Here is a 13,075-nt window from a genome sequence, read left to right on the forward strand (position 1 = left end):
TGTCGTGAGGCCCGTGGAAAGGAAAGGAGGATCGGAGCTAATGGATGCGGCAGGGAAGAGCAGCTAGGACCGGTCTCAGCCCCACCACTGTGAGCATCAGCTGCCCCCAGAGCTATGAACTTCTCCACCCTCCCCTGACAAGGAACCGAGGTTCAAAGACTTGGCACAACACGCCTTCCCCAGCAGCAGGCTGCTCCCTGCCATCGGGAGCATTTTACACCACGCCAGTAGCAGCTCCTGATAAGTGCTTCCTGGGTTGACGCCCATCTCCTACCTGGTGCCAGGGCAGAGCCCCTTTGGGACCAACACGATGGAGAGGCCACCTCTCTACTCTACTCCAAATGAACGGAGGAGGAGAGATCCCTTCCCCACTTTTCATGGGAAGTGGAGACTGCACAGAAGGAAGGAGATCTGCTTGGACTCAAGGAAGTGACAAGAAAGCCTAGCCTGGCCGAGGCCGGGCCAATGCAAGAGAGCCGACGACACGCAGAGACTCGGCGGTACGGGCTCGCAACCCCCACGCTGCATGAAACCGCTGGATGGAGGCCACCCCCTCTGCAGCTGTGCCCGAAGCCTGGCACCTGAGGAGAGGCCAGCGGAGATGGAAATCAGCCAGCTGCTGCTCTGGCAGCTGGAAGGGGAAGGGGAGCCAGGCAGGCAGCCCTGCAGATCCCCATTCACCGGAGAACGTGTCACCTGATTTATTGCTGTCGGCAGCAGAGAAGCGTTCGCATCTGTGCTTCTTGAGGAGCATGGGGACAGGTGACCGCCAGAACCAGTGCGGCGTTACCGATGCTGACCACGACAGCACAGGTACTCGACCTACAAGCACAGTATTTCCTTGTCCCTGCACCACCTCGGCACCCTTGGATGGGAACAGTGGGCGCTTGAATTTCTGTATAGGGTAAGAGCCTCCTTATTTATAGCCAAATGATCCCAACATGGAGCCCTAAAAATATGGTTCAGACCGAGGCAACAAGGTCAGATGCTTCCCAACCAGGCTTTCTGACCTCCAAGTCCAGGTGACAACGAAAAAAAATGCAAGGAGGCTAGTGAGCCATACTCTTCTGCCTTTGTCTTTCAGAGGCTGGATGCACTCAGCCCTGGGACTGTCCACATGGAGCCCTGACTTCTCATCTGCTCCCTCTGGCCTAAGCATCAGCACTGGGATCACCTTTCCTGTGCCCTTAATTAGGCAGTGCAGTGAAGACTATGCACATCTGGGAACACGAGCCCTAGAAGGACCAACGTAAGCAGAGGATGGGATAGCAGATGAAATCAGGTGTCAACAAATGCTCTACAAGGTAACAGGCTGGTTGGATCTATTTAAATGCCTCACACATGCTGGGGTGTTCTGAATTAGCTTTAATCTTGGGAAGAAAGTATTTAGCTATCTGCGCAGGCTGCACAACATGGGCATCTGTTGAATGTAAAGCAGTGTTAAAAAAAAATAAAAATACATAGCAGTGCTATTAAAGCCACGTTCAGGCAAAGACATAATGCTTCAGTTCCAATGCCAGCTCCTACAGCGATGACGCGTCCTCACCTCACCTTTGGGTAGTCACGTCCTCTCCAAAGAGGTAACACAAGGGTGTTGGACATATGGCCCATGGAGCCACGTCATGCAGCCTGTGGGCTCTTGGAGAGCCTGGAAATTTGGGGTGGGGCGGTGTTGACCCTCACAGCAGCTTTGGAGCATGCATGCTCTTACCTCTTCCTCCTGAGCTGGCCTCATTCTCCACTTTTCCTTCCATGCTGCCTGTGCAGGGCAGGGGGAAGGGACAATCACTGCATAGACAGGAAATTTCCACACTGAATACCCAGGACAAACCCTAGCACAGCCTAAGAGCTTCATCTTGGCCCCCAGCTGAAACTTAAGCCTCTACTAAACATGAGCTGCATTCTCCTTGCCATTCAGGCTTATCATCTCATCAGATTTGGGTGGATTTGCACACAGATGGCAAGGGGCAGGTTCCTAATCAAGAGGCAAACTTTGTGCCAAAGTTTTGAGTCCTGCTCGAGAGCACAGGGGCACCACGGCTCTGCAGGGAAGTAAAAGTGCCAGAACTGGACCGGGGTGAAACATTTTCCCTTCCAAAACAAATCAATGGGCTTGGCTAGCAGCTTCCAAAACAAGCCAGCCTGAAGACAACATCCAGCCCGGGTGATTGCAGCCTGAATGAAGTTTGGCAAACTGCAGAAGGCCCCGTCTGCAGTTGCTTATAAATGAAAAGCACCAGGTAAGCATAGCAGAGTTGCCAAAATGCACCCATCCTGTGCTCTCAAGAAAGGCTCCCATCTCTCTGCGCCATATCTGGGCGCCCACCCTGCTCCAGCTGAAGGTTGAGAGTTTTCCTGCCGCTGCTCATCACGCTGCATGGAAGTGCAACACTTTGCGCAGGTCCTCCATGAAGCACATTATTTTTCTGTCATTGCTACCATTACCCTAATCTGTACCCAACAATTAGGGATGCTCAGATAACAGCCCAAGCCTCTGCATAGGTTCCAGGGATTTTATTCTTCCCCTGCCCTTGCCTATCTCAACCTATTACTGCTGTACAAACAAATCTCTCACTTTTGATAGGCATCAGTGTTTTCAGTCTTCCACATGGACACATAGCTTTCCTATTGTTTGACAGTTAATTACTTGTTAATGAGCCCTGCTGCTCTGGGATCTATTAGCTGGTATGTTTACACTGACTTAGGGCAGCTGAGGAAAATGAAATACTGCAGGTTTTTGCAGAGGCAAGCAAAAATTGTGACTTACAAAGTTTTTAACTGCCTGGAGACAGACTTTTCTCCTTCCACCTCTGCACTCCTTTTCCTTGTACTTCCCGGTCGTGGCTCTGAACCCTTTGGGATGACTCCTCTGCTGTACTGCGACAGAAAGCTCTTGGGGCCGAGATGGCCCATGCTCTGTTTGTACCGTACCTAGCACAGTGGCCTCTAGCTGTTAATGACCTCCCCAGCCCTATTTAAAAGACAAGATGGTAAGTGATTCAGGAGACCTGTAGCTAAACTGGCTTCTCGTGATAGTTTTCAAAGCTGAAGTGCAGGGAAAGATTCAGTTGGTCATAAATCTTCATGGTCTTCTGCAGCAAACACTTCTAGCCCACCTGCATGCAGGATCTTTGCCCCACCACCGATAACCTTCTCTGGTGCATGCCGCACATGTCCCAAGATCTGAAGGACTCCTCCTTCCCCCCCCTCAGGTCACAACATGCACAAGTCTAGTTAAGCCAATTCTCCCTTTTCTGTCAGGACCGGCAAAGGCATTAAAGGACCAAAGCAACCCTTCTTTGGAGATGGCGTCAAGGAAGTAACCCCTCCATTTATGACTGGAAAGGGCAACCCTCTTTTCTTTTTCCCCTATGTCCTTCAGTGGTCTGGGTGATTGGACTTGTACCATGATGCTCCATGGGTTACCAGCCACAAATGTCTCAATGGAGAACATCCCAGTCCACATTTTCTACATCAAACACCAACTGCACAATCCCTTAAGCTATTAGCAAGGGGCCAGGAGCAGGACAAAGGCCTTGCATTACAGTGCTGAACATTAAAGGAGCATCCTCTGTGTGAATAATCTCTGGAGTGGCTGATCTGTAGAGCTGGCAAGTTGCGATCTGCATCAGAGGACTTGCCCCAACTTGGAGCAGTTCAACCCCCTACCCTTGCTCATCTCCCCACTTTGAAGATCTCACTTCTCTTAATAAAATTAAATCCCCCCCCGGTTCAGGCTCGGTCCTGTTTGCTGAGTACCAATACGTTGCCTGCTGCATTTCCTACAGAGAAGCCAACGCACCGCCACTTGCTTCCCGAATGGAAGAGGAACTCGATGACACCGGTTTGTCTGCTCAGGAAAGCAAAAAGCCACGGCACTGCCAGTTCCTGTGCGAATGCTGGCTCGTGCTTTTAATGGTGCTGGTTATTAAAATAAAAACATAAGCTGCTAGAATAAGAGCACAGGTGCAAATGGATTTGCAAAGTGTGAAATGCAGCGTGTACATGCCTGGCGGGTGTGGGGGGATGGAGGCAGCTGTGAAAGCAAGAGCCACCACATGTAGGTGTTGGTAGCATAGGCAGCCTGGTGCAGGGGACTGAAGGGCCTGTATGTGCCACTGGGATTAGGCTAGGCTGGAAATCTGGCACTTATCTAACAGCAAATGCCTTTCATTGCCTATATAATTTGAAGGTACATAGGGCTTTTGACAGGCATCCATGTCCATACATAAGCACATACATTTAAGGCTGCACCCAGGGCCTTAAATGATTTGACAGCATATCTCTTAACTTTAAAATCTCAGCTTGCTCCTCTAGGTACAAACATAGCCCTAAGCTTGCCAGGAAGTGTCACAGCTTCATAAATTCTCTGAACAAACCTCCTATTCTTGCCATTCCGGCAGAATTATTAAATCTATCAGCCACAGATGAATGTATCAATTTATCTTAATTTCTGAAAATACACTGAGCCTCTTTCAGTTAAAACCTCATTTTTCTGCCACACAATGGAAGAAGAAAGGGGGTCTTTGCTGAGATTAATTAGAGGGAATTTAGCCCGCCATAAATTACCATCTCTGGACTGAAATAAAACGCACTGTTTCAGAAAGGATAAGCAAACAGATGAATGAAGTAGTCTTATTTCCTGCAGATCAAGCAGCACGACTGTCTGTGAAGGCATTAGAAAGACAAAGGGCTTGCATAACCACTGTCATCACTCTCGGAAACTAGCGTTTTCAAAGGGGACCAAGGGAAAGAGGATGAATGCCACCTCTGCCCCCTCCTGCAGGGAATTGCATTACGACACACTTTCTTTACACATAACACAGAGCGGATAAATGGATCCGACTGTAATGGCATCTCCAAGGGAGGATTTATTCTTCCTCCTCCCAACCGAGCGAGGGCAAGAGACCTCCAATATGGCTTTATTACGTTGCCTTCTGTAAAGAATAGGAGAAAAAAAGCGTTGTTTGTTGCGCGGTAATTGCCCGAAGAATGCAGCGCGATTGGTCTCTGAACACCATCAAGTCGCTCCGATTTGGGAAACGATTTGGTGACAGAAACAAACAAGACAGGACTGTTCGCTGGGGGAGGGACTCTGGCTGCTTGCACCGGACTGTGCATTGTCTGTCTAATCGCCGCGACCATCTGTTGGACCCATGCTGAGGCATCTAGTTCATTTCGGTGGCACCCCGGACCATACGACTGAGAAACCCTAATGGAGTCTCTTAAAGGAAACTGCAAATTAAGCCCCCGAAAAGCAGAATTAAGCAGATTTCTTTGCTGAATTTCTCCCAGGCTCCGGGCGGGGCAGGGATGAAGATGACGTTCAGCAGCTTGCATGAAGCAGTGAAGCTGGTGAACCCTCAAACCAGAGCGTGTTTTGACTAGCTCAGTCTTTCAACAAGTAACCGAACCTCCCCATAGGGAGGTGAACAGTCAAAGTCATCACGCGCTACTCTACTTCCCAGGTCCTGGGGGTTTATGCAAGCCAAGTTAGTGGTCACCATCTAGTTCCTAGCACACAGGCACCAAATCAATTGCTGCAAATTTTCTAAACTGGTCTTGCTTTTCTGCATCAGGATAAAGACCAGCAGCTGGATAAGTACAGCAGTGCCTGCACGCTGGGCCTTGTCCAGGTGACAAAAAGGATTACACTCTTTGGGATATGTATGTCCATATTGCACAGGGCAGGATACTGCAGACATGCCAGAGCTAGCTCAGGTTATGGGAACACGCTTCTCGGGGAGGATTTTCCCAGTGGGACTCTGTACTAACATGGCGAGGAGGCTCCTGGTACCCGAGATCAGTTGGCATCTGGAACTCTTACAGGAGTTAAATATACCGTTGCATTGGGTATTGTATTTAAAAGGTGCAAGATTCACAACTAGCAAGACAGTGTGAACATATACTGTTGCATTGGGTATCGTATTTAAAAGCTAAGAGAGCAATACACTGCCATGCTTCAGGATAAGAACTGGCACCCACGGCGAGCAGCACAGAAGAAATTCCCCTTGCTGTCACCTGTCTTGTGCTTCCTGCCAGAGTCCAGGTACTGGCCTCAACGAAGGACTTGTTTCATCCCGGGCGGCAGTTCCCAACTCCTACAGGAGTTCCAGAGCCAGGACAAAATGCACCAAAGCAGAGCATCTCAACGTGCACGGTGAGAGGAGGGGAGGGTTTCTACACACCCAAGGCTGACAAAGCACGCAAGATACAGGGCATTTCAGCAGCATCGCTAATAGCAGGTTTCCTGAGATCCGGGAGCGTCTGGGTGTTTAGCAGTCAGTCACTTCTGGGCCAGGAATAGCTCCTTTGTGCGATAACTGTGCCCTGTCAGAGCTGCTCTCAGAAATTTGGGAATTGTCCCCCTGGATGAAACAAGTTCCCATTGAGGCCAGTACTTGGACTCTGGCAGCGGCCAGACACAGAAAACACGAGATGGGTGACAGTAAGGGGAATTTCTTTTGTGCTGCTCGCCCAGGGGTCAGTTCCTATCCTGAAGCACAGCAGTTTACAGCTCTCTTAGCTTTTAAATACAATGCCCAATGCAACCGTATATGTTCGCACTGTCTTGCAGGAATTCCAATAAACTCGTGGCTTTGTGACATCCAGCGGCACTGGGTTCCAGTTTGATAGGGCGGTGTACACGTTACTTTACCCATGAGCTTTTGCCTGTTGGGTTTAATGAACGTCCCCCTGTTCTTGAGCTGTATTTGCATTTACCTCTTCTTATGCTATGGCATTTTTATAACCATTTTAAATACTCTCTTCCTTCCCTTGCTAATCCACGGTCAGACAGCCTCACTAACTGGTGCTATGACCAGCCCCCTTCCCTGTAAATGCTGCTCCTAGCATAGACCCTGGCGGTGCCCCTGGCATTTGTTCTGTTCACTATAAATTGACTAGATCATTAATGCTTCTTTGTTTTAAACATCCTTTTATTACTGTGCCAATTCTCTTGCACATTATTCCTTCACCCCCCCCACCCCAACCCTTCAAACATCCTTTCGTTACATCCACACATGCAAGATCATGAGATAATTTGTGCTCCATGCCTCAGAGCCTTTTTTTCTTTTCAAGATCTTTTCAAAGCAAAAAAGTAGTTTCCAGAGAAATGTGGCTCACCTTAAAGGATATTTCATACTGTTCTCCTCCCCATATCTCCAGACCTGCATCATACCCTCCCAGCTCCCAGAACCACTTTCTATCGACTGCAAACAGTCCTCCGGCCATTACAGGAGACCTGGAGGAAAAAACCAGACTCCGCATTACAAACATTAAAAGACACAGAGCCCCCGCTCAACATCATTAACAAGGAAAAAGATAGCCCATAAATATTTCTTGCCTCCCGCTCCTGCCAACCAAGGAGCTAAACTCCCTTCAGAGTGACTAAAAGCCACTACTCAGGCCACATGGTTCACCCTCGAGTAACACAAAGCCCACCCTTACCTATGGGAACTCAAGTTATATATCCCCTGCAAGAGGCCACAAACCAAACCTGGGTCCCATGGCGGGATTACAGTTCTCCAGCCTTTGGATGCAGAAGTTTGACAAGGTGCTGCTGTCCTTTAATGCCAGCAGCAGGGCAATTTGTTAGAAAAATGATTTCTGTAATGCACTGTAATCATCACAATCCCTCTAATTAGCATTCTGCCTCTTTTTTTTTTGAACCGGGGAACAACATATTTTACCGGCTGCAGTGTGTTTGTTGTTTTTGGCACAGCGTTAGGGATGCTAACGTGTCTTTGAAGGATCCTGGTAGTAATTGACTGTATTAAATGTTATGCATTACGACTTTAATGAAATATTAACTTCTGCAGAGATTAGGTCTGCAAAAAAAGGGCCGTAAAAAGGAGAGAGCGTTCACAGCCACTGGCCTGAATGAAGCCTATTACCTAACAAAATAAGTAACTGAGAGAGACCAAGGGTACCTGACTGCCAGCTTGCAACTCCCAGAAGACTGAGGTGTAAGCCAACCCTGTAACAGGGCACCTTTTGTTAGCCAGCTATTACCACGCCGCGTTTCAGCAACTTACTCGAAAGGGTCACTGGGATCGGGTTTCTGTAACTCGGGAGGAATAGGGATCCGCTTGTAATACATCTCCCAGTCAAATGCCCCCCGCATCGCATCACCAGCTTGGGTCTCATATCCAAAGTGATCGTGGTCAATCACGTCGATCATTGGGCACACGATCGTCTTGCGGTTTCGGGCGATGCGGTCTGGGGGAAAAAAAGGTTGACAAGACTGTTAGGAAAGCTCCTACCAGGAGGTCCCTGCCACCACTAATTAGAAAATATCACATCTACGGCTTTAGGTTGGCTCCTCTTAATACGTCTTCATGAATCATGGAAGCTGCCTCAATCAGCATGGAGAACTGCTTCATTTTGCTGTATTTCTATTATTCTCCCTAACTGCAGGTGGGCAGTTTGGTGAATATAACAGTACTGGCTACAGCTAGGTGCCATGAGATGCCTGACACACCTCCGCTTGGATCTGGGATATTTCTGGTTCCAAGGAGGCTTGTGTTTCTCTTGGACAGAGGCACCACCTTGTACCAACTTACCTGGCATTTCATGTATTTGACACCCCTGAAGCACTTAAGTCATGCCGACTGTACAGAAATATCAGGCGCTAATACTACAGCAAGCATCACTAAGGTATCAGAGAGAAAAAACCCAAACCTCTCTCAAACCCACCCGCTGATCCAGTGCTGCTTAACGTGGCGCGGTACGTACAGAGTGACTTGCACGTACCGAGTCTGTTGTCCCTGTTTTGCCACGAGACCTGAATGTGAACCCTGCTTGCATTGGTCCAAAGCTACTGCAACAGCACACCGTGCCACTTCACCCCAATAACCTTTCCAGTGCCGTGCTCGAATTGGGCAGGAGGCAATTCAGACTAATGGCATAACGAATCTTAGCAGCATCTAGAAATACAGCTGTGCCTCCCCCTCAACATCTTCTTTCGGCTGAACAGTGCAAGACAGGACTCATTTCTGCCTAAACATCTGGAACTTGTTAAACACTGTTTTTCTTAGCTAGATGTTGCTTTAACTAGAGGTTGGCTTGTTTAAGAGCTGAAGCAGCAGATAATATATTTTAGACTCCATTGCACTTTTGCAACAAAAGCCCTTTTTTTATAAATATAAATAAAATTTAAACGGCATTTCGGCTAATTTTGTTCCCATTCCCTGGGGTGCAGGAAACTGCAAATATTTTACGCTGTGCAAAATTAACGCTCAGTGCAAACCTGACGGGCTGTGAAAGAAACAGCATTACCATTTGAGAATCCAGCTGACAAGTTTTCAACTGCGTTTTTCTCTGTGTGTGCCTACTATTGCCATGTTTTACTAGACGGATAAAATTCCCACCTCAAAGGTGGTTGCATTTTAACGGCACAAGTCACTTGCAGCAGGGTTGTGAAGAGCCTGGATTAAAAATGATGTCGAAAACCAACCACCATGCAGCCTGAAGTTGACTGGATGTTGGAATCAGGCGACTGGCTTTGTAGGCGAAGCCCTTCCAGTCCTAGGATGATCTCCAGCACCAGGCCTGGCACGGTTCACGCAGCAAAAGGAGGTTAAGTGGCATCATCCCACTCAATCTGATTGCGGTGCTAAACTAGGCAGCAATTTGGCACAAGTAGGAGCCTCTTTTCAAGAAAGTCCCAGGATCAGCGAAGTAAATGAGCGACAGATCAGAACTAAGAAATGCAGGAAACAGGCAGCTTCTCCGAAGAGGATGTTCTTTGTTTAACAAGTTATGTGCAAAAGGAGTTTTCCTTATGGAGACTAAACACACACGTTCAGGGCATACGTTCCACCCTTTGTACTATCCACCCCCAAAATATTTCCCATGTGCCTGCGGGCTATGAAGATACTTTAAACGTATTTCCCCATAAACAGAGTTGAGTGCTCTTCAAAGCAAAAAAAAAAAAGAGAAACACCAGATCCACTTTGCGCCCAGCCACCAGTTCCTCTCCCCAAGCTACAGACTGACCACTTAAATGGCCTGCTTTTCCAAGAAACTATCAATTATGCAAGAATTCTCTTACAGGGGAGAAAGGCAAGCATGATCTCTGCTTTTAATTAAAAAAAACCAATTTAGGAGGCTATTGGGAGCTTTATGACTTGCACGGAGAAATGCACCATGTTGGAGGCTACAGGGGACTGACCATTCTCCTTGGGTTTTCTTAGAAAGCCAGGTTTCTGGCTAGTCATTTATGGCCTTCTTCAGATACTTCTGAAGGAGAAGGGCAAAGACCTGGACAACAGCAAACCCAATGCTGATGTCTATCAGGCCGAAGAGCAACTTTGGACAACATTTCAAGTCACTTCCTTACCTAGCAGAGGCGGTAGCCAGTTGACGTTGGCCTCGCAGTGAGAGTCCAAGAAGGTGATAACGTCTCCTATTGCCACAGAGGCACCCAGCATTCGTGTTCTTATTAACCCTTCTCTCTTCTTGGTTCGGAGGATCCTCACGCTTGGAAACTGGGCCATATAATCCTCCAGGCGCTTCTTGAGATGTTCTGTGGGTAAAAGAACCAAAAGTTCAAGGTGGCAGCAACTGCATCATTAAAATGTCTTTATTTTCTTCCCATGCCTAAAAGCCATTTTTGGGGATACAGTACAGAGCAGCTTTTAACTATTGCTTTAAACAGGAAAGAGCCTCTAAGCAAGACAGAAGGGGAACAGCACCATATATTTCAGCCCACAAAGTTGAACGTTCACTTGCGATCTGCACTTTTGGAGACAGACGTGAGAACAAGGTAAGCAGTGACTCGATCCTCTAGAACAGTTTCAAGAAAGCCAAAAACCTCACGGGATTAGTTTTCCTCGAATCTTGTCATGCGCCCAACGTTCATGTTCACTTCTGCACAAGTAGAAAGTGAACCCCTCTCTTCCCAGGCAAGCCCTCCTCTTCTACAAACCAGCAAGAGAAAGGGATGTGGTTAAGTGTGGGCAAGGCACTTGGATGCTCTAATGCCTGGGGTCATACAAGCAACTATAGATACAGATATGGGGAGAGGCATTTCCTGGGATCCCCGCGCCACTGTGCACACTCCTGGCCAGCCCTCAGCTGGGGTATCACGGGCAGTACTGGTCAATCACCTTCCAGAAAAAGGAATTCAAAACCGGCCCGGGGCAGAGGAGGACTACAGGAGCGGTTCTCAACCTTTCTGGACTCAAGACACCCCTCCATAATATGTGAGCTGAGTGGCACCCAAAGGCAAACACAAATTTAGTTTTTACAGATTTATCTGTCCTCTTTGCAGAGGGGCTGGGGGGATCATTCAGGCAGGTACAAGCCTGAGACTGCATTTATCTATTTAGCTTTATCTGCATATCTCCTCCTAGATCCTGGCACTCTTCAAAGGATCTGGTGGCACCCCAGGGTATCCCTCACCCTGCCTGAGAACCACCAGGCTGCAGAGATGGACGGCTTCTTGCAGGGAAACTAAACAGGCTTGGCTTGCTCGGCCTAGCAAAAACGAAAAGCAGAGAGGGGATGTGATTGCTATCTATAAATACATCATGGCAGTAAGCCCCAGGGGGGGAAGAGAGCTCTTACACTGAAGGACAATGTTGGCAGAAGAACAAATGGGTATGAACTGGCCATGAATAAATTTGGGCTGGAAATGAGGTTTCGGCTGATTAGAAAGGTCTGGAACGACTTCCCGAGGGGAGCTGCGGGTACAACTGCTAGTTCGACGGTGAAAGGGATCATCCGACGTGGCGGCCCACGACTGCAGGGCACTGGACCGAAGCCAGAGGGGTCACATTGACTCTCTCTCGGGGCTGCCTGTGTGTACCAAGCACTCAGGAGAGGCTTTTATTCCTCATCCGAGCCCTGGCGTCTTATTTTGGGCAAGCACAGGCAATCATAGGAGCTAATACATACCTTGCATTTCAGCTGTGATGCTGCCATCATCTGCACTGATTCAGTTAATGCAAACCCTCTTGAGTATTCAGCCCTTAAAGTACTCCTGGTAGCAAGGTACTCCCCACCCAAACCCCTTTTTGGGGCCTGATTTAAAACCTCTGGTAGCTTTTCATGGGCCCAAGCTCATTTTCATATTTGTCTGATGTATCTGTACAGCTGGAGCAATTAAAATATATGCATAGGCTGGGCGCCCCAATAAAACCTTTACTGCTTCATACTTTCTAGCAAAGGCTAATTCTTTCTCCTTGCTCTTTTCAAGTCACTTCTGAATAGAGCCTCTGCAGCAAGCAGGACTTAATTTTCTCTAATTGAGTGGATAAATCTTTCAAAAAAGAGACTCTGAGACCAGACAAGATATTTATACTATAATAGTCCTCATGCAGCCACTGAACAGGCAGTAACTGGTTGTTTTTTTTCAAATTATTATCAAAAGAAAAAAAAAAAACACCAAAAAAACTTTTCGTTATAGCACAGACTGATGAGACTACATTAAGAAAGCAAGCAAAAATCCCCCGCTGCCCCCACGTTAAGAAAGAAAGCAAAATCCCCAAAGCCAGCCAAATCCATGCTCAAGCTATAAACTTTGCTTGGTCCCAGCTGCCCCGTGCACAGACCAAAGCAACCAACACTGAAAGAGCTGACACCAATTTATATAATAATAAAAAGAGGAATGCAAGAGCTATAGGTTTTGACCGTCCCTACACCGACTCATAGGGATCACTGCATTTGCTTCATTACGGGCCCATGGTTATTACTGCATCCGATGAGCTGGACATAAAGCATTAATGAGTCGCAGATCTGTTGGAGCTTCCCAGGAACGTAAGTGTTGAGGGGCCATGAAACCACTTCTCCTTCTCTACGAGAGGACGAAGGAACAGGACAAACGTCTCATGCTAAAGAGCTCCGGTCCTCTTGCTTCTTCCCTGCACATAACGCCAAGCCTTGTACGTGCTGGTGTTTGGCAGTCTTGCAGGTGTGCTCCACATCGGGGCAGGTGCACCCCGGGCGACACAGGCAGCCAGACTAAAGGACACGCACTTCCAGCAGTGCCTACCTGCAAGGGGTCAGTAGAAACAGCCACGTTACTCCGACTCTCTTGATGGGGCTGGAGGTGACAGCAAGTGGGAGAGTC

The 13,075-nt window shown here is 48.0% G+C and overlaps 1 protein-coding gene across 1 annotated transcript in view; it reads right to left on the reverse strand.

The window, feature by feature from the left end:
- GALNT10 (polypeptide N-acetylgalactosaminyltransferase 10) overlaps positions 1-13,075 on the reverse strand; it is a 103,641-nt gene that overhangs the window by 19,683 nt on the left and 70,883 nt on the right. Inside the window, exons 5-7 of the mRNA XM_090064751.1 lie at positions 10,343-10,528; positions 8,037-8,220; positions 7,126-7,243 (exon numbers count right to left, since the gene is read on the reverse strand). Coding sequence (XP_089920877.1) covers positions 7,126-7,243; positions 8,037-8,220; positions 10,343-10,528 — 488 coding nt within the window. The remainder of the gene's footprint in view (positions 1-7,125; positions 7,244-8,036; positions 8,221-10,342; positions 10,529-13,075) is intronic.

Source organism: Crocodylus siamensis, chromosome 10 (genome assembly GCF_052110815.1).
Source record: "Crocodylus siamensis isolate JL-2025a chromosome 10, ASM5211081v1, whole genome shotgun sequence".
Taxonomy (NCBI): domain Eukaryota; kingdom Metazoa; phylum Chordata; order Crocodylia; family Crocodylidae; genus Crocodylus; species Crocodylus siamensis.